The 18,266-nt window shown below is 46.8% G+C and overlaps 3 protein-coding genes across 4 annotated transcripts in view; 1 reads left to right on the plus strand and 2 right to left on the minus strand.

Annotated features, from left to right (window-relative positions):
• IL23A (interleukin 23 subunit alpha) overlaps positions 1 to 1,336 on the plus strand; it is a 33,701-nt gene extending 32,365 nt beyond the window's left edge. For both annotated transcript variants that reach the window (XR_005719666.1, XM_040232957.1), the window contains 2 exons: positions 610 to 756; positions 872 to 1,336. Coding sequence is in view for 1 of the 2 variants with exons in the window: in XM_040232957.1 (XP_040088891.1) it covers positions 610 to 756; positions 872 to 1,033 (309 nt within the window). In the remaining variant the exon portion in view is untranslated. The remainder of the gene's footprint in view (positions 1 to 609; positions 757 to 871) is intronic.
• Positions 100 to 15,739, minus strand: STAT2 (signal transducer and activator of transcription 2). The gene is made up of 24 exons (XM_040232949.1): positions 15,518 to 15,739; positions 12,672 to 12,815; positions 12,369 to 12,522; positions 11,924 to 12,019; positions 11,659 to 11,748; positions 11,492 to 11,567; positions 10,976 to 11,061; positions 10,664 to 10,812; positions 7,641 to 7,799; positions 7,444 to 7,536; positions 7,168 to 7,227; positions 6,757 to 6,777; positions 6,449 to 6,542; positions 6,023 to 6,070; positions 5,859 to 5,942; positions 5,614 to 5,712; positions 5,377 to 5,512; positions 5,203 to 5,255; positions 4,983 to 5,077; positions 4,229 to 4,365; positions 3,874 to 4,056; positions 3,577 to 3,634; positions 2,442 to 2,770; positions 100 to 2,158 (listed from the first exon to the last, which is right to left on the minus strand). Exons 2-24 carry the CDS (start codon positions 12,800 to 12,802, stop codon positions 2,016 to 2,018), a joined length of 2,574 nt encoding a protein of 857 aa, XP_040088883.1. The 5' UTR covers positions 12,803 to 12,815; positions 15,518 to 15,739; the 3' UTR covers positions 100 to 2,015.
• Positions 15,740 to 16,037: 298 nt separating this feature from the next.
• Positions 16,038 to 17,989, minus strand: APOF (apolipoprotein F). The gene is made up of 2 exons (XM_040232951.1): positions 17,922 to 17,989; positions 16,038 to 17,691 (listed from the first exon to the last, which is right to left on the minus strand). Exon 2 carries the CDS (start codon positions 17,651 to 17,653, stop codon positions 16,760 to 16,762), a length of 894 nt encoding a protein of 297 aa, XP_040088885.1. The 5' UTR covers positions 17,654 to 17,691; positions 17,922 to 17,989; the 3' UTR covers positions 16,038 to 16,759.
• Between the last annotated feature and the right edge of the window lie 277 nt (positions 17,990 to 18,266).

Here is an 18,266-nt window from a genome sequence, read left to right on the forward strand (position 1 = left end):
GAGGGGACTGGAGACAGAGCTGGATACCATGGTGAATTAGTAAAAGTTGTATCTGTCCTTGTCCATTCAGCCTGCTGTAATAATAAACCATAGACTCAGTAGTTTATAAACAACAGACATTTATTTCTCACAGCTCCGGAGGCTGGAAGTCTGAGGTCAAGGTGCCAGTGCAGTTAAATGAGGGCCCTCTTCCAGATCAGACTTCTTGTCTCCTCACATTGTGGGAAGGAGTAAGGAGTTCTGTGGGTCTCTTTTATAAGACCAATAATTGCATTCATGAGGGCTGCATCCTCATGACCTAGTAACTTCCCAAAAGTCCCACTTCCTACCACCACCACACTGGGGGTCAGGATTTCAACATATGAATTTCACAGGGACGAAAACATTCAGAGCACAGCCATGTCTTAAGAATGGCAAATATCAGATGAGTCTTTGGTGGAGTAATTACAAGGGATCTGTTTTCTTTCATTTTGATTTTGGCTGAGCTGTGCTGTGCCCACCCAGGGATCAAACCCATGGCCCCTGCAGTGGAAGCGTGGCATCTTAACCACTGGACCGCCTGGGAAGTCCCTGTATCTGTTTTCTTTCACGGCTTTCTTTTCTCCCCAGTCCTGCTTGCAAAGGATTCATCGAGGCCTGGTTTTTTACGAGAAGCTTCTGGGCTCAGATATTTTCACAGGGGAGCCTTCTCTACTCCCAGATGGCCCTGTGGACCAGCTTCACGCCTCCATACTGGGCCTCAGGGAACTCTTGCAGGTATGAACTAGGGACCTGGAGGAGAGGGGCTTGCAGGTGTCAGAGACAGGGCCTGGGGGTGGGGGTGGGGTGAATGATTTAGAGTCCTCTCTGATTGTGTCCTGTGTCCTTTCAGCCCGAGGGTCACCACTGGGAAACTGAGCAGACTCCAAGCCCTATTCCCAGCCAGCCATGGCAGCGCCTCCTTCTCCGTCTCAAGATCCTTCGAAGCCTCCAGGCCTTTGTGGCTGTAGCTGCCCGGGTCTTTGCCCACGGAGCAGCAACTCTGAGCCCCTAAAGCCAGCAGCTTAAGGATGACACCCAGACCTCCATGGCTCAGTAATGTTAAGATCAATCTATCAGCCTAGACACCTGTGAGCCAATGAGTTCATCGGCCCATTAATTTTAATGAGACTTATTCTGTTGAAAAATTACCAAAACTGACTGACTTACGATGTTGACCCAGGAGAGGCTGAATATTTATTACGTGGGAAGGGAAATTTTGGGATTATTTATAGTGGCAGGAGCTTGGGGATGAGGATTATTTATTATATTTATACTGAATTATGTACCTTTTTCAATAAAGACTTATTTATGTGGATCTCTAAGTCTAGGCTTGTCAGTAAAAAGAAACAGAATGGAAAAATAGGGCCAAAGCACTATAAAATGCATCCTTCTGCTTTGCAGGGCTATGATGGAAAGGAGTCTTACCTTGTGATCCCTTGGTATATAGAGTAACTGGGATCTTTTTGGCCATAATCCCTGCTAAGGCTGAGCAAGCTGAATGAGGTTACAAGGGACTGCAATTGGGAAGTATCGCTCCTAAGCGTGGCCCTCTCTTGCTCCTTGACCCAGGGCTTCCTTCCCTGCTTTCTTAGCCAACAGTCAGAGCTGTTATGAGCAGAAAGGGCATTCCAGAAAGATGAAATGAGCACCAGGTTAGTCTTATCAGTCACTAAAATGTTGAAAGCCTTCCATACTGGAAAGAAGCCACTGCCCTGAGCCATACAGGAACCTCCTAACTGTCCTGGCCTGCCCTTGAATGCCTGTACCTCCCAGCACAGCAGGCAGCCTCCAGGCTCCTAGTTGGAGCCATGGGTAACATCTCTTCTGATTCATTGCTGCCTCTCCCTTACCCATATTATGCTTCTCCCTCACATTCCCCCAGGGTTAACCCAGTTTAGAAGGGGCACATGCCTCATGTCCATCCTTGGAGAGCAGTGTCATGATGTGAGGGGTAGGAGGGCAGATGCACAGAAAGATCTGAGGAAACGTAGCTCCTAGTAGTCAGAAGGGCTCAAGGGCCCATCTGCATAGAAGTGGCTGGGGCTGAAGACGTCAGCTTCATCCATGGTGTTCTGGCAAGGCAGCAGTGGATCACCGTTTGGCATGATTTCTTCGATCCTCATGCTGTTCCTAAAGACTGGATCATCCAGAGAAAGAAGTCAGGCCCTGATCTCAGAGTAGGAGTTCCCAAACGAGCAGGGAAAGTGAGAGAGGATGGCAGCAGAGGCCTAGATAGGGCCTGAGGGGGGCATTAGGTGGGGTGGGGGAGGCATGTGTATTTCCTAATGAAATGAATTGCAGGGAAATCAGCCTTTCTCCAATGAGGAGCTTAGAACACAGGCTTTTTCTGTAGCGAGTGAGGGAGGGGAGTTGGGAAAGGCAATGTGTCTTCCCTTCCCTGGTTGCACATCATCACTTACTTTCCATGTCCTCAGTGTTCAAGTGTCTCAGATCATAGGGCAAATCTGGTTCTGGCATGGCCTGTACATCGAGCTCTGGAATAGGCTCCAGCTGCAGTTGTGGTCCTGGGTGTGGTTCCAAGACTGCCTGTGGCACCTCGCCTAGTGTGGGCTCCAGTGTGTGCTCCAGCGTGGGCTCCATGCTCAAATCCAATCCTGCCTCCAGCAGTGGCTCTAAGTCCAGGCCTGGCCCGTGCTCAGGCCCTGATGTGAACCCCAGACTCAGCTCTAATGACTCCAGCTCTGGCTCCAACTTGAGCTCCGGCAGTTGCTGCAGCTCATCCACCTGTCTGGATACCAAATACAGACAAAAGAGCAGGGCTCAGTTGTTTAGGTGAAGTGGGGAATGGCAGAGAAAGCAGAGGCTATCTTTCTAGTCTAAAAAGGCAACAGAGCAGAGGGCTTAAGAACATAGGCTCTGGAATTAGGCGTACTAGAGTTTAAATCTTATCATTTACTAGTTGGGGGACCTTAGGCAAAGTGACCCAACCTCTCTGAGCCTAAACAACCATACTTCAGAATACTTGAGAGGCAGGAGGATGGTTAAAATCAGGGCTCTGGAATTTGAGAGACCTGGATTACTAATTAGCCATGTACCTGAGGCATGACACTTCACCACATTAAACCTCAGGTTCCTCAGCTGAAAACAGTAATAACAGTCTTTTCTGCCTCACAGGACTGTTATGAAGTCAGTAAATAAGAAAACGAACACAAGGCTTTTAGCCCAGTGCCTGGCACATAATGAACTTTCATTAACTGTGGCTATTACCATTTCTGGTTTGGCTGGGTTCTCATAAGGATTAAATGGAAAAAAAAAAAAAAACATGTTCTAAAAGAATCTAGTACTATGCTTTGCATTAAGTAGATGTCCAATAACATTAGTGATGATGATTATTATTGTCAGGGAACCCCCATGGAGACAACCTAAGGATGGCAGCAGGAAAATAGAGGCTAAAAGGGTAGGAGAAAAACCCCCAGAGGGCTGGGGAGCCTGGGTTGGAGGAGAGAAGGCTGAGGAGGCCAGAACTGGGCAGGTCTGGGTCACTATATTAGCCAAGAAGGGTTAAGGAAGGCGGGCAAAGAGTTCATATCTCACCTGTTAGAGACAAAAATGAGCTTATGTTTCAGGTATTTCTTCCGCTCCTCAGGATTAACTATGGGGGACAGACACAGGAGGCAGGGGAGGTCAGTGGATTGAACACATCACCCCAGGGTCCTCTAGTGCAGGTGGTCCTGACTGCCATGACTCCCTACTGACTGACTAGCAGCGTCCCACAGACAAATCCCTTCCCCTCTCGGATGTTGGTTTTCCCATCTTGAAACGGAAGAGCTGCATTTATGGATGCCTGTGGACCCCTGCACTCTACCAGTGAAATATATCAATGGTTCTCACTTTTCTCCTGGGAGTAGCAACCAAAAGCCTCATCCCGGGGGATTCGCGGGTAGAGGAAGCGCAGTGGGTTCTCAGGTATGTTCTCCTCCGTGAGCATCTGGTACTGACTGATGATCTTGGTCAGTGGGAGTGACTGCAGCACCTCCTTGGTGAAGGGCTGCACAGAGTTGACGAGCACCTCGTCTAGAGAGCAGATGTAGGAACAGGCAGGCTTGAGAGGAGAGGCTGGGCCTGAGGGCTTCCCACCCTGGCTGCCCAACCCCAAATCTGCCAAGGGATTTGGGACAGAGCCGAGGAAGCCAAGGGCAGTAGAGGGGAGGAAAGGAGAGGCGGAGGGAACGGCAGAGCTGCTGACCATCATCTTGGTGTTCCACCCAGGAGCAGGTAATGCCCCCCTCCAACGTTTCACTGAAGCGCAGCAGGAAGGTGCCAGAGACAGTCTTCTTCAGCAGCCGGCGCACCTGGTTCCGGCTCACAAAGCCCATGATACGTCTGCAGCGTGGAGAGCAGCTGTGAGGTCCTGCTGCTTCCTACTACCCTTGTAGAGGGACAGAGTGCCAGGGCTGGGCCCCAGTTCTGTCAACCTGTTACAGACTGTTCTGTGTTGGCCAAGTCATTTCATTTGACCGACAGTATTCACCTCCCAGGGCTGGAAGAGGTGTGAAGCTTCAGTGAGATCACACAGGTGAAAAGCACCTTGTAAAAGGCAAAGTGCTGCCCAAATGGGCAGGCAGTGTGGTGGAAAGTGCACAGGGGTGGGGTCAGACAGCCCTGGGTTCGAATCCCGACTGTCCCCCTGGTATAACTCCCTTAATCTCCCTGAGCCCTCACTTCCTCACTTGAGGGTGGAAGCACCCACCACGCAGCAGGCCTGAAAGGATTACATGAGAGAATTCATCAAGAGCACCCAGTAGGCTCTGGAACACAGTGGATGCTTGACAAATACAGGCTAGGAGACTACCACTGCCAACGTGAGGGGGTGTGACCCTGCAGCGGGTTTTGCACTCTCCCTCTATTTGCCACATGAGGGCGCACAGAGTCCACTCTCAAGCCCAGAAGAGCAGCTGGGCCTGAGGGAGTGGAAAGAGGGAGACTGACCAAGGCCTTACCCATCCTTCCAGAGATCCTTCAGGTGGTCATGTATCAGGTCCAGAATCTTGTCGAGCCATGTCCAAAATGGTAGCTTGCCAGGGGGACTCTCTCGCTGAAGGAGGAATGGCAAGGCAGAAAGAGGTGCAGAGCTGCCCCGAGAGTAGAGAGCGAGGGGTGGGGGAAGGGCTAGTAACTGGACGGGCCCAGGGGCCAGCTGCAAGGGATGTAGGGAATTACCTTAATGAAGTCAACCCAGGACAACGACGCACCTTCAGTCTTGGAGTTCTGCCCTGTGGGAGGACAGTTCAAGATGACGGAAGGAGGCAAGGCCAAAGGTCCTGGGACAGAAAGGACGGAGGGCTGGGGCAGACAGAGGCTAGGGAAAGGCTGACAGAAAAGAAGTATTGGTACCAAACAGCTTGTCCCTCAGCATGCCTAGCTGGTCTGAGTCGAGGCCTCGCTTAACATAGGAGGAGAACTGCCAGCTGAGAGCAGGGCCCAGCAAGTTCCATGGGGCCTTCGGGGGGTTGGAGAAGAACTGCTGATCCTGCAGAGGGGGGAGGGGACAGGATGGCTCAGAAGCAGTGCCCTCACACCAGGCTCCACGCCCCTCCCCGCCTCCCTTCAACTGTGGGCCCCACCTCCTACCTGGGGGTTTGAGCTGAGCAGATTGAACCAGAGAACAGAGGCCCAGGCAATTGAGAGTTGGTTCATGTTAGAAATAATCACCACAGGGAGGGTGTCCGTCTGAGGAAGAGACAGAAATCACCAGCGAGGGATGTGAGGTTTCCAACTGCAGACGTTTGGTAAGGGCCTGATCACAGCCTACCCTGAATGGTTTCTGCTTAACCCCTCCTTATGTCTCCCCACAAATGCACTTCATTTTCACTCACTGTCAGCTCCTGCTTCAGACCCTGGTAGGTGTATTTGACTGTGAAGCTAATGATGTGCAATTCCTCTGTAACGGACAGCGGCCCCTGGGACAACAGAAGACTCAGTGATCAGAGTGCCCTCTGGCAAGTTCCTCCTGCCCCCTAACCCTCTGTTCAGGCCTCACCTTATTGTTGCCTTTTCCTGAACCCCCTGAACGCTGCTCCACCAGAGTCTGTGAATGGAAGGGAGGGAGAAAGAATGCCAGAGAAGAGACCCCAGGGACCCTGGAACCCCGGCTTTGCCCTCAGGACTTCCCAGGGCCTGGGAACTTCCCCCAGCCTGTTCCATTGCACTACAAGCTTAAAACAGCATCCCTCTGGGACTTCCCTGATGGTCCAGTGGTTGAAAATCCGCCTTCCAATCGACATGGGTTCGATACTTGGTCTGGGAACTAAGATCCCACATGCCACAGGGCAACTAAGCCCATGTACCACAACTAGAGATCCCGCATGTCACAGCAAAGATGCCATGTACGGCAACTAAGATCCAGTCCAGCCAAGTAAACAAAAATAAATACTAAAAAAAAAGCATTCCTTTTTAACCACCTTACCAGGTAGCCGAAGTCCCAAATTAAGCCCTGAGTCTGGCCTTTCTCGGGGGTCAAAGTTTTCTGGTTTGAGGTCAAAATGTTGAACTTCCGGAAGCTGTTCCGAGGAAAAAGAAGATATATGGAGGTCAGTAGCAGAGTCCAGTAGGAAAACAACAAAAGTTCCACTTCATTTCAGACCTCCCCCTCCTTTCTCTGTCCATGCACCACACAAATCAACCTCCTCGTCTTTGTCCCCATTAGGGCTGTCACACGTGACTGTGTAGCTCATGCAGTGCACACAGTCTGCAGCATCCTTGTTAGGTACCTACCCTTGTGATTTGGGAGAATTCCTAAAAAGAAAAAAAAAATCATTAGGAAGCAAAATAATGTTGAAGTAAGGGATTCAGTCTTTGGGGTCAGACAAACCTAAGTTCAAATAGCTCACCAGTTTTATGGCTTGCACTAGAGACATAAATTCTCTGAAGTTATTTCTTCATTTGAATAGTGCATTGATAATATCTAACTCCTGGGGCTCCTGTGACAATTTTAAATTGGGTACTTGACAAGCTACATGTCACATAGTAAGGACTCAAAAGGGATGAACTATTTCTATGAGGTAGTAATGGAAGGGGAAAGAACACAGCCCTATGGCCTGGTTGTGAACGGTAGCTATCTCCTCCACTCCATCATCCCATGTCCTGGGCGCCTCTTGGTCCCACCCTTCACCTGCCCCAACTTACCTGTCAACAGAGACTTCCGCAGTCAGTGATTCATTGCCTTCCTGGAGTCTCACTAGCAGCCTGGAGGAGAGGGAGGTAGATGGGGGAAAGTGGTCAACCTCAATCTCCTGGATAGAACAGATGTTTAAAAAAGATAAGGGAAGAGATGAGAAGAGGTAAGTGGACCAAGGGGAAATGAGAGAAGAAACAGCTCAAAGTGAGAAGATCTGAAAAGCCAAAGAGCACACAGTGTCAGGGCTGGAAAAAGGAAGCAGGAATGAGTTCTGAGATGCCAACCTTGTTCGGACGGTGAACTTGCTTCCTGTCTTGAGGATGAGGGGTCGATGAAGAGTTTGGGGCATGCAGGGCTGATTTTCCACTACAAAGGCTCTGGAGAGATGTGGAGAGAATATATAGAGGTCAGTATCTGTAAGAATGGCTCCCTTGGTCCTTTCCCTCTGGCCTCCCTGAGGGGTCTTTCTTGGCCTCCAGACCTGTGGAGCAGGCGCTGCAGCAGCTCTGTGACCTGGGCCTCCCGCAGGTCCACCCCTTTGTTCAGAGGGTCCCCCTCATAGGAGACCATGTGACTCAGCTCCTTCAGCTCCTTCAGCAGCTGCCGAAGGTGAAACAACAGCTTCGCTCCATCTGTGAACCTGGGTAATGACATAATCCAAGGAAGAAAGAATCATGAGTTTCCTGGAACCCCCAAACAGGCTCCAAAAGCTCCCCGTTAACTATGTGGAAAGTCATAAACTGATTGGGACGAAAAAAGAATCCAGGAAGTGTATGAAAGATTATTCAACACTGTTCATAATGCAAGGAATGAAAATGAAAACCACTTTCACATATAAAACCAGTAATTCATTAACATAATAAAGCTAACATATGATGCTTGATCTCTACTTTTTTTTAAAGTGTTTTACACATCTTCATGCATTTAATTCTTAAAACAACCCTATGAGGTGGGTACTATTTTATTCCTATTTTATGGAGGATAAAGCTGAGGCACAGAAAGAGTAAAGCAAGTTGCTCAAGGTCATAAAACTAGTAAAGAATGAAGTTGTATGTGGTCCCAGGCAGTCTGGGTGTACAATCCATACTTTTAACTTCTATATTTTACTGTTTTTATGATACGAAATAATAACAATAGACAATGTGGTAACAGGAAAACAATCATCCACTACATAAAAGCAAACAGACTGGGATAGCAGTTTGGAACTATTTTTTAAAAAGCCTCAAAAATGTACATATGCTTTACAGTATTCCATTTCTAAGATACACCCTAAGGAAATAAACAAACAAATGGACAGACAGATGGTCATAGTTGATGGCTTTATTATCTGTAATAGAAGAATTAGAAACAATTGGTACTGGGTATATATGTGGTGGTAATTTAGTTTCTAAGTCATGTTCAACTCTTTTGAGATCCCAAGGTATAAATTATGTTATAGTTACATCACGGAATACTATGCAACCATTAAAAATAATGATAAAATAGGTGGAAATTTTTAATATGGAAAATGTCCAAAAAATTAAATAAAAAAATATAAGATAGTATACATATATGATATAATCTAATTTCTGTTTAAAACAGATGTATATTTGTGTATATGCATATGGAAAATCTGAAAAAATGTATTCAAAAGCATTAACAGTGGGTACCTCTGCATGATCAGATTATGCAGAGGGATAATTTTTACTTTTTTTTCCTCTTTTCAGTAGTCTGAAATTTTTTCAATTGGCATATATTTACAATCAGAAAAAGCAATAAAGCTCTTTGTATATAAAACAATGAAACAAAAGAACAACACAATAACAGCACTACCACCAAAAAAAGATATATTCTCTAACCCGAGAATATCACTTCCAATAACTTACAGAAATAAGTTAGGGTTGTAAATAAAGATGTAACTATGAGGTTATTTCCAGAGGAGGAAAAGGCAACACACTCCAGTACTCTTGCCTGGAAAATTCCACGGACAGAGGAGCCTAACAGGCTACCGTCCATGGGGTCACAAAGAGCTGGACATGACTCAGCATGCATGCAAACACACAAGAGGTTATCTACTGCAGTACTGTTTAAAACAGTGAGAAATCAAGAATTCCCTGGCAGTCCAATGGTTAGCACTTCCACGGTAAAGGGAATGAGTTTGTCCTTGGTCACAGAACTAAGATCCCACAAGCCAGCACAGCACAGCCAAAAATAAAAAAAGCAAGAAATCACTCACAGGCCATAGTTTGCCTATCCTGCAACTGTAATTTAAATACTTATCCTGTACCCTAAACCCTATACACCTGTTTTCAATTTACCTGAAAGTTGTGATATATTTTTATTTATTTATTTATTAACTTTCAGCTGCACCACATAGCATGCAGGACCTTAGTTCCCTGACCAGCGATCGAACCCATGCCCTCTGCAGTGGAAGGGCACAGTCTTACCACTGGACCACCAGGGAAGTTCCCTGTGGTATATTTTTAATTGATTAAGTTAAAATAAATTTTCTCATGAGAAAATATTTAAATAATAGGTATCTTTCAAATCAAATATATTGAAGGACACATTAGTTATTTTTTTTAACATCACAATAGATAATATAAGATAGTTTACTAGAAAACAATAGCAAGAAATTAAAAGCAACCCGAATATCCAAATATAGCAGTTTATTAATTAAATTATATTACTCCCATAAAGGGAATTATGACACATCTATTAAAAGTATCATGGGTAGGGACTTCCCTGCTGGTTAAAACTCCAGGCTTCCACTGCAAGGGGCATGGGTTTGATCCCTGCTTGGGGAACTGGGATCCCACATTCCATGTGGTATGGCCAAAAAAAACATATCACAAGTATTATATACTGCTAAGTTAAAAAAAACAAACTCACAGGTCTCAAAGTAGTTTGAACTGTATGTTTCAATTTTTGTTTAATGATATTATAGTAGCTACAACTGGATATTAAGGTAACAGGTGATTTTCTTTTCCTTTTTTTGCGGCATTATATTCATTGCACTAAAAAAGGTAAAAAGATATTTCTCTGGTGATTAAAGAGGCAGGAAAAATTGGACTGTAGATCAATTCATTACCTTCACCAAAGCAAAGACTGGGCTCTGGGCTTGCTAGGTGGTAAGAATGAAGAGCAGAGCGTAGCTGCAGTCAGACAAGGGAGCTGAGGTCATTCTGGGGAGTAGAGACTAAGGAGGGCAGTGTCTCTTGTTGTATACAGGCCATTGTGTGTATTCAGTCACTCAACCGTGTCTGACTCTTTGTGATCCCACAGGCTGTAGCATGCCAGGCTCCTCTGTCCATGGGATTTCTCAGGCAAGAAAATGGAGTGGATTGCCATTTCTTCCTCCACGGGATCTTCCCGACCCAGGGACTGAATGCGGGTCTCCCGCATTGCAGGTGGATTCCTTACCACTGAGCCACTGGGGAAGCTCATTCAGGGCATTATAATCTACAAAGCACAGGTGGTAGGACTAGGGATAGGTGAGCGTGAGGTTGGGGAGGTGCCTCTTACCACTTCTCCAGCTGTTCCAACCCTCCGACAGGGGGCGCTCCAATGCAAGCTTTCTGCTGCTGGACTTTCCATTCCTCCAACTTGGGCAGCAATAGCTCAATTAAGGTAGTTAACTGGCCTAGCAGTGCTTTGGAGGCATCCAGCACCTCCTATGGAAGACATAAAGTGAGTACTGAGGGCCTCTTACTGTTACCCTCCACCACCCAACTAGGCATGAAGAGACAAAGAAACCAAGGCCAGGAAGCCAGGGCTCCCAAAGCCTCATTTTCCCCAGCTCCCTGCTGCCCACTCCTTCTGTCCTCTGACTCCCACCTTTCTTTGTCTGTCCAGTTCATTGAGTGTTTCCTGAAGAATGTCCATGTGTCTGGTCTGACGGGCGTCCAGAGAAGGTGTCCTCACTGGATGGCAGGAGAGGGAAGGAGACAACTGCTCAGACCTAGGGCTCCTCCCTCTCTGCTTCCTGACCCAGACCTCAGTTAGAGTCAGGAGAGGGGAGTTTGAAAGGGAGAAGGAGGGGAACCAAGCAAAGCACAGGCACCTCTGGGCCCTCAGGCAAATTCTGCATCATCTTTCTAGAACCAGAAGCCCACTCAATCGGCCAAGGCAGTTTCCCAAACACCCCCTCCAACGTTCACCAGCTATCCCTTGGTTTATATCACTACCCTGAGCTATACGACATACCCTGGCACTTCCAGCATTGCATGGCAGCAGGACTATAACCAGCAAGATGCAGCCACAAGTGATTACCACTTACTGGGACTTTTCCCTTCTGCTCTACTCTACCCTCGGCCTCCCAGTAGGCACCCCACCCCTCAAAGTGCTTTCTACCTGATTTCTCGATATTATATCGGAAACAGAAGACATCCTGCTGGTCTTTCAGTTGGCTGATGGATTTCACCAGCTTCTGCAGAAGAAATGAGACCCCAGTGAGGCTGCCTCCATGAGAGGAGGCAGGTTGAGTTCTGCCCACCCTGGCTCTTGCCGCGTCTACCAACCTCCTTCATAGCCTGTAATTTCAGGATCCGGGAATCAAGTTCATGCTGCTGGCTCTCCCCAGGTGCTTCAGGGGCTGGCTCTTGTTGCTCCTGAAATAAAAGGCTATGAGCACATTTCAACTCTGATATGTCACCCCTAAAATCCAGACCTGAAATTAAACCACAGAATGTGGAGAGATCTTGTTCTGAGGCAAATTTCCTGAGTCCTTTGCATGGTCCCTCTCTACTCCAGGAGCTTTTCAACACACCACCAAATTGTTCTCACCAGCTGAGCCCTCTGAGACCAGGTCAGAATTCTTTTTTCTTCCAGAAGGAGATTAAAGATCATCTCAGCCAACTGGGTAGAGCCAGTGGGAAGGGCCTGCAGTAGGAAAAGAGGAAAAATTGATAGAACTCAACTGCCATCAATGAATTACCACCTCACACCCTCCCCACTGGTGGCCTCGGTATTCTCCCCTTCCTCAGGATCCCAAGCCCTACGCCCTTTCACCACTGCTTCCCCAAACCCTAGCCTCTTTCTAATAAGATCATCTAGACTCTGCCCTTCTCTCTTCCAGGGATCCCCTAAATCCAGACTCTGTCCTTTCCCCCCCAAATCTTCTCCTGTCCCTTTGAACCCCCAGGTCCTGTTCCACGTTCCATATCCAGAAAAGTCCTCCTCTTCACTCAGCTCCCATTCCTACTTTGTTATCCCCCACTCCCCTGAATACCTGAATGTCCCGATAGAATTTTCGCAAGTTGTGCTGTAGCAAAAAATACTCAGAGTCTTGGCTGCATCGGCCACACTCAGAGTTGAGTTGGTCCAAGAAGTGGAAGAATAGCATATTAGCCATAGCAGCATTGTTTCCCAGTGCAGCTTCCTGCCTGGGGACCAGGAAGAACAAGGATGAGTGTGTCTGCAGGACTGGTACTATTTTGAGGCCTTTCAACCCCTTCCAGGTGTCTCCAGGATGCTGGGGACTCAGGAGAAAGAAATCACTCTCTTCATCCCCCCCATTCCCAGAAGGCCTCACCAGTTCTGATCTTCAATCCAGACAGCCAAGTGCTGTCGAACATCCATCGGCAGGAGGCTATTTGAGTAGAGCTCATGCAGCTGATCCTGAAACGGGCTGTCAAGGTTCTGCAGCATCTCCCACTGCGCCATTTGGGGTCTGAACCTGAAGGATGTAGATTCCCAGTTGGAAATTTTGCTGGACTAAATCATCCACAGTCTCATGGTTATTTATTATTACAAATTTTAAAATTAAATCATACCGTTAAGAAAAAAATTAAAGTCTAGATTGATCCCACTCCAATCTTGGTTCCTTTTCCTCCTCTCCAGAAGTAACCAGTATTACCAGTTTGGTGCATATTTTTCTACGGAGTATTATTTAAGAGCTCTAACTTGTAGGCCTTTTTTGTTTCAGTGGTAATTTTCAAACACACAACAAAGTTGAGTGATCATCCTTGTACCCGTCAACCAACTTCAACAACCAGTAATGGTACTTCCACAATCTTTATTTCATTTATCTCCCCCAATGAACTTATACATGCATTTGTTTGGTTTTGTATACACTTATGCTGGACCATTTAAAAGTCAGTCTTGAGTTTTTATTTCATCATTATCCCTGCTGGCCCCAAACCTTTTACCAGAGGCTGAAACCTCCATGGAGATAAACTGCTGTCCCAGTTGGAAGGAGGAGCGCCATTCTTTAGCAGATGCTTAAGATGCCTAAACACTGTGCAAGGAGTCACTCAATCCCTAGGACTATGACACTTTTATGACCTCTGTCAATTTCTAGTTCTTCATGTGGATTATCAACTTTGTGCGATAATCAAAACACAATTTCAATTGAGTGAAACCAATTTCACTCAAAACTGGTTTTTGCTGGTCACCAAACAGGCTGGGTGAAGAACTGTTCTCCTTACCTCTCCCTGCCCACTGCCATCTGTCTGTTTAGGAAATCTAAACTTCTTGCAGCCTGAGCCTAATAGAAAAGAATAAACACCCCCTTCTGTGGTCTAAGAAAAGGTCGCATGATTTAATAACAAATCAAATGCTTAGGGTGGGAAAGATTCTTTTCCACCAGTATAGTAATCATTTCTTCCTCTGGGAAGTAGGAACAGGGGAAGAAAAGAATTGGGCAGGGGCTCCACCATTTTAACCCTTTAAATAGAGCTTGACTTTTTAAACTATGTATTTGTATTGCTTTTAAAAAACAAATGACCAGACCGCAGTTCTTAAGGAACTAATCAGCTGGTATTAATAAAGCAAAGTGGCAAGTAAACCCTGAGGTTTAAATATGAAAAATAAAAACAAAAAACCTAGCCTTCTTAAATAGATTGCAAACACGGAGGTTAAGGGCTATAAACTCTTCTTTCTCCAGTTATCTATTACTCTTTCAGGTGCACATTTTGTTCTCCATAAGCTTTTCTGAGTTGAATTGTATTGTTTTTCTTTTACTGAGGATCAGAAATAACACAGACCATATGCAGGTCAGGAAGCAACAGTTAGAACTGGACATGGAACAGACTGGTTCCAAATAGGAAAAGGAGTACATCAAGGCTGTATATTGTCACCCTGTTTATTTAACTTCTATGCAGAGTACATCATGAGAAACGCTGGGCTGGAAGAAACACAAGCTGGAATCAAGATTGCCAGAAGAAATATCAATAACCTCAGATATGCAGATGACACCACCCTTTGGCAGAAAGTGAAGAAGAATTAAAGAGCCTCTTGATGAAAGTGAAAGAGGAGAGCGAAAAAGTTGGCTTAAAGCTCAACATTCAGAAAACTAAGATCATGGCATCTGGTCCCATCACTTCATGGCAAATAGATGGGGAAACAGTGGAAACAGTGGCTGACTTTATTTTTATGGGCTCCAAAAACACTGCAGATGGTGACTGCAGCCATGAAATTAAAAGATGCTTACTCCTTGGAAGGAAAGTTATGACCAACCTAGATAGTGTATTCAAAAGCAGAGACATTACTTTGCCGACTAAGGTCCGTCTAGTCAAGGCTATGGTTTTTCCAGTGGTCATGTATGGATGAGAGAGTTGGACTATAAAGAAAACTGAGCGCCGAAGAATTGATGCTTTTGAACTGTGGTGTTGGAGAAGACTCTTGAGAGTCCCTTGGACTGCAAGGAGATCCAACCAGTCCATCCTAAAGGAGATTAGTCCTGGGTGTTCATTGGAAGGACTGATGTTGAAGCTGAAACCAGTATTTTGGCCACCTGATGCAAAGAGCTGCCTCATTTGAAAAGACTCTGATGCTGGGAAAGATTGAGGGTAGGAGGAGAAGGGGACGACAGAGGATGAGATGGTTGGATGGCATCACCGACTCAATGGACATGGGTTTGAGTGGACTCCGGGAGTTGGTGATGGACAGGGAGGCCTGGCGTGCTGCGGTTCATGGGGTCGCAAAGAGTCGGACACGACTGAGAGACTGAACTGAACTGAACTGAACCTAGAGGAGTGGGATGGGGTGGGAGGTGGGAGCGAGGTTCAAGAGGGAGGGGACACATATATACCTATGGCTGATTCATGTAGATATATGGCAGAAACTAACAAAATACGGTAACGCAATTATCCTCCAATAAAACAAACACACACAGACCAAAAAAGTAAAAGTGTTGGCCAAGACGCTGAACCAATGCAACAATGCCAGGTTTCGGGTCTTGGAAGTAGGGGTGTTTCTGGAGTGGGGCATTACGGTTGGACCCCTAGGTTGGACAGGAAGGGCAGCAAGCGACAGCTCCTGTTTCTACCTGGAAAGAGTCTGACCCCTCCGGGGTGTAACCGCCCGGGCCTACCTTCCATCTGAGAAAAAAACTCGCGCCTCCACCTACACCCCCACGCGCCCTCTTAAGGCCAGTACCTGGTTAGGGTCTCAGGCCCAGTTCCCTGCAGTAGCTCCGGTCCAGGCTTCCGGTCGCCAGAAAGCGTTCGGGCACCAGGGCCTCCAGAGACGCCCTTGGCTTCGGCCGGCGTCTCGGACCCGCCCCCTTTCCGCAGGCTTGAGAAAGAGGCAGAATCTCAGAGCTCGTCACTTCCAGAGGGGCGCCTCGGCACCGGCTGCCATTCAGCCAAACGCTTCCCCAGACAGTGAGCTCATTGGCGCCACCACAACTTCTCCTTCCCCCGAGGGGCGGGGCAAGAGGAGCCGAAACCACACCTCAAAGCAGCAGCAAATGGTAGGCAAGCTCAAGTAAGCCCCGCCCCGTGCGTGCGGAGGGAGGAGTCCAATTAGCAGAATTTCTTAGGACTGAAACAGCTGATTTCCGAGAATCAGAACCAGCTCGGCGGAACCGAGACTAGCCAAAACGTTGAAGGCGTTGATCTAAGAAGCGGAATTGCGACACTTTGGGAGGGGAAGGGGAGGGCTTAAGTAACAACAATAACAATGACAAAAGCTTCTTTATTGTTGGTACGGTGCTAAACATTAGTACAGCGTATCGTTTTTAATTTCCACGAAACCTATTGAGATGCAAATCATTACCCTCACTTTAGAAATTTAAAAAAACTGAGTTTGGAGAAATAAGTTACTAGTCAGTGATCACTGAAGCTCTAAGAAGTGTAGCCTGGATTCAAAGCCAAATCCTCTGATTCCAAACCACAAACTTTAAAACTCTTACACGTTACAGTACTGCTTTTCTCCTTGATAAGAAATCAGAGATTTGGATTTTGAACACACACATTACAATTTATCAGAATACTAGATCTAGTCATCGTGTTTACCACCTTCTTTTATTATTTACTTATTTATTTTTGGCCACACCGTCAAAAGGTGAGCAGAAAAAGGTTACTCTTCTCATTCCCCTCTTTCTTTGCCTGTTTGTAATCTCAGAACACTTAATCCTGATCTGGTTATGAATGGTAGTTTATAGAAGGGAAGGAATCAGAGTAGAGTTCTGCTGGATTAAGTGGACTGGATTGAATTCTCTTTACTCAGAGGTCACCATCTTTTTTTATTTTTTATTTTGGCTGTGCTGCACAGCTTGCATGATCTTAGTTCCCTGACCGGGGGTTGAACCTAGGCCCTCTGTCAGTGAAAGGGTGGAGTCCTAACGGTTGAATCCTACCACCTTCTTTTATATCCCAATATTCCAATACCTAGGATCTAAGCCACAGTTGTTGAATAAGGTCTACCCCAGCATGGATTTGAACTTACTACTTCTGACACGAAAGGGGCCATAATAGTTGTTTCTTTCACTTCACTCATATCTGAGGTGCTCTGCAAGACCTCCTTGCTGGTCTCTGGTGGAGGGGTGTTTGCCTCTCTCTCATAGTAATACTGGATCAACCGCTGAACCCCAGCCTTCAGTGCAGGTTTAAGTGCAATACCGATCATTAGTCCTGTGGGTCCCCCTGACGCTCCAGCCATGGCCATCAGAAGGTCATAACCCAGATCTATGACCCCATCTCGGCCTCGTTCCTTGGCCACGTGAGGGCAGTTCTGAACAGCATAATACATTGCTGTGCCCAGGTTGTAGAAGGTTCCCACTCCCGGCAACATCTGGGCTATACTGTGCACACTCTGCTCCTGCTCCTGCTCACAGTCTGTGATGGAGGGTGATCGTCGGGCTCTCTGTGGGCCAGGGTTCTCTCTAGCCCACAGCTGCAGAGCAGAGGCCAGAGCATCTACTGACACTCCCCTCCCTGTGCTTCTGTTTTTCTCTAGCTCTTGAAGATGTCTGATGAGGGTCTGTGTAGCATTTACACCCCCATGGCGGTACAGCTGAAGCTGCAGGACCTGTACATCAGCTTGACAACCAACTTTCTCCAGGGCGATCATCAGTGGCAGGCTTACCAGAAACCTGGGGAGAGGGGCCATCTGAGTGAAGCCAGGGAGGGATTTGGGAAGAAGGGTCTGGCAAGACAAGGGGTATGAGGAAGTTAGCGAGGATTCCAAGGGTGAAGGAAGATGTAGTAAGACATCCGTCTGGTTTCCAGATGAAATGGCCTTTGCAGCGTGCAGCAGGAAGCAGCAAAGAAGTAGCTCAGCTGGTAACATGATGAGTCTGAGACCATGCAGGTTCGTAACAGAGCGCACTGGAGAGGGGAGAAACCAGAAACATACAAACCATTTCCTTAAGGACTGTGATCCAAAAGGAGCCCAGGACTCAGGGCGAACCTCATCTGTTACCTCCAAACTTCTGTTCTTTTTTTAGCTAAAGGACTAAAAAACAGGAATCTCAACCCAATTGTTCCCACCTGACCTTCTCCATCTTCAGATCTTCCTCAGCATGATTTCCACCCATTTACAAGGAGCTCCAAATTACCTCACAGTCCAGTGATTAAGAAGTGAGACTGCCTTGATGGATTTGGTAGCTCCGCGATCCTGTTCTGCTGACTCCTCTGCCCCATGAAGAGAGCAGATATACTGGCTTTCCCCTAGTATCAGTAAGAGATGTAATCTCTGCAAATATTTGTTCATCTATTCTGGCTTCTCAAACTTTGTGCGCCTGTTGCACACTTGGCCTCAGTATCTAAAAACTTTGGTATTTGGCATTTCCAACCAGTCCCTGCCACATTCCCACTTTAGCTCATGACAGAAGCTGGGAGATCCAGAATCAGAAGAGATTAGATGTCTGTGATTCCCTTTTATTTCTCTTTTCATTTTAAAA

This window comes from Oryx dammah, unplaced genomic scaffold (genome assembly GCF_014754425.2).
Source record: "Oryx dammah isolate SB20612 unplaced genomic scaffold, SCBI_Odam_1.1 HiC_scaffold_29, whole genome shotgun sequence".
Taxonomy (NCBI): domain Eukaryota; kingdom Metazoa; phylum Chordata; class Mammalia; order Artiodactyla; family Bovidae; genus Oryx; species Oryx dammah.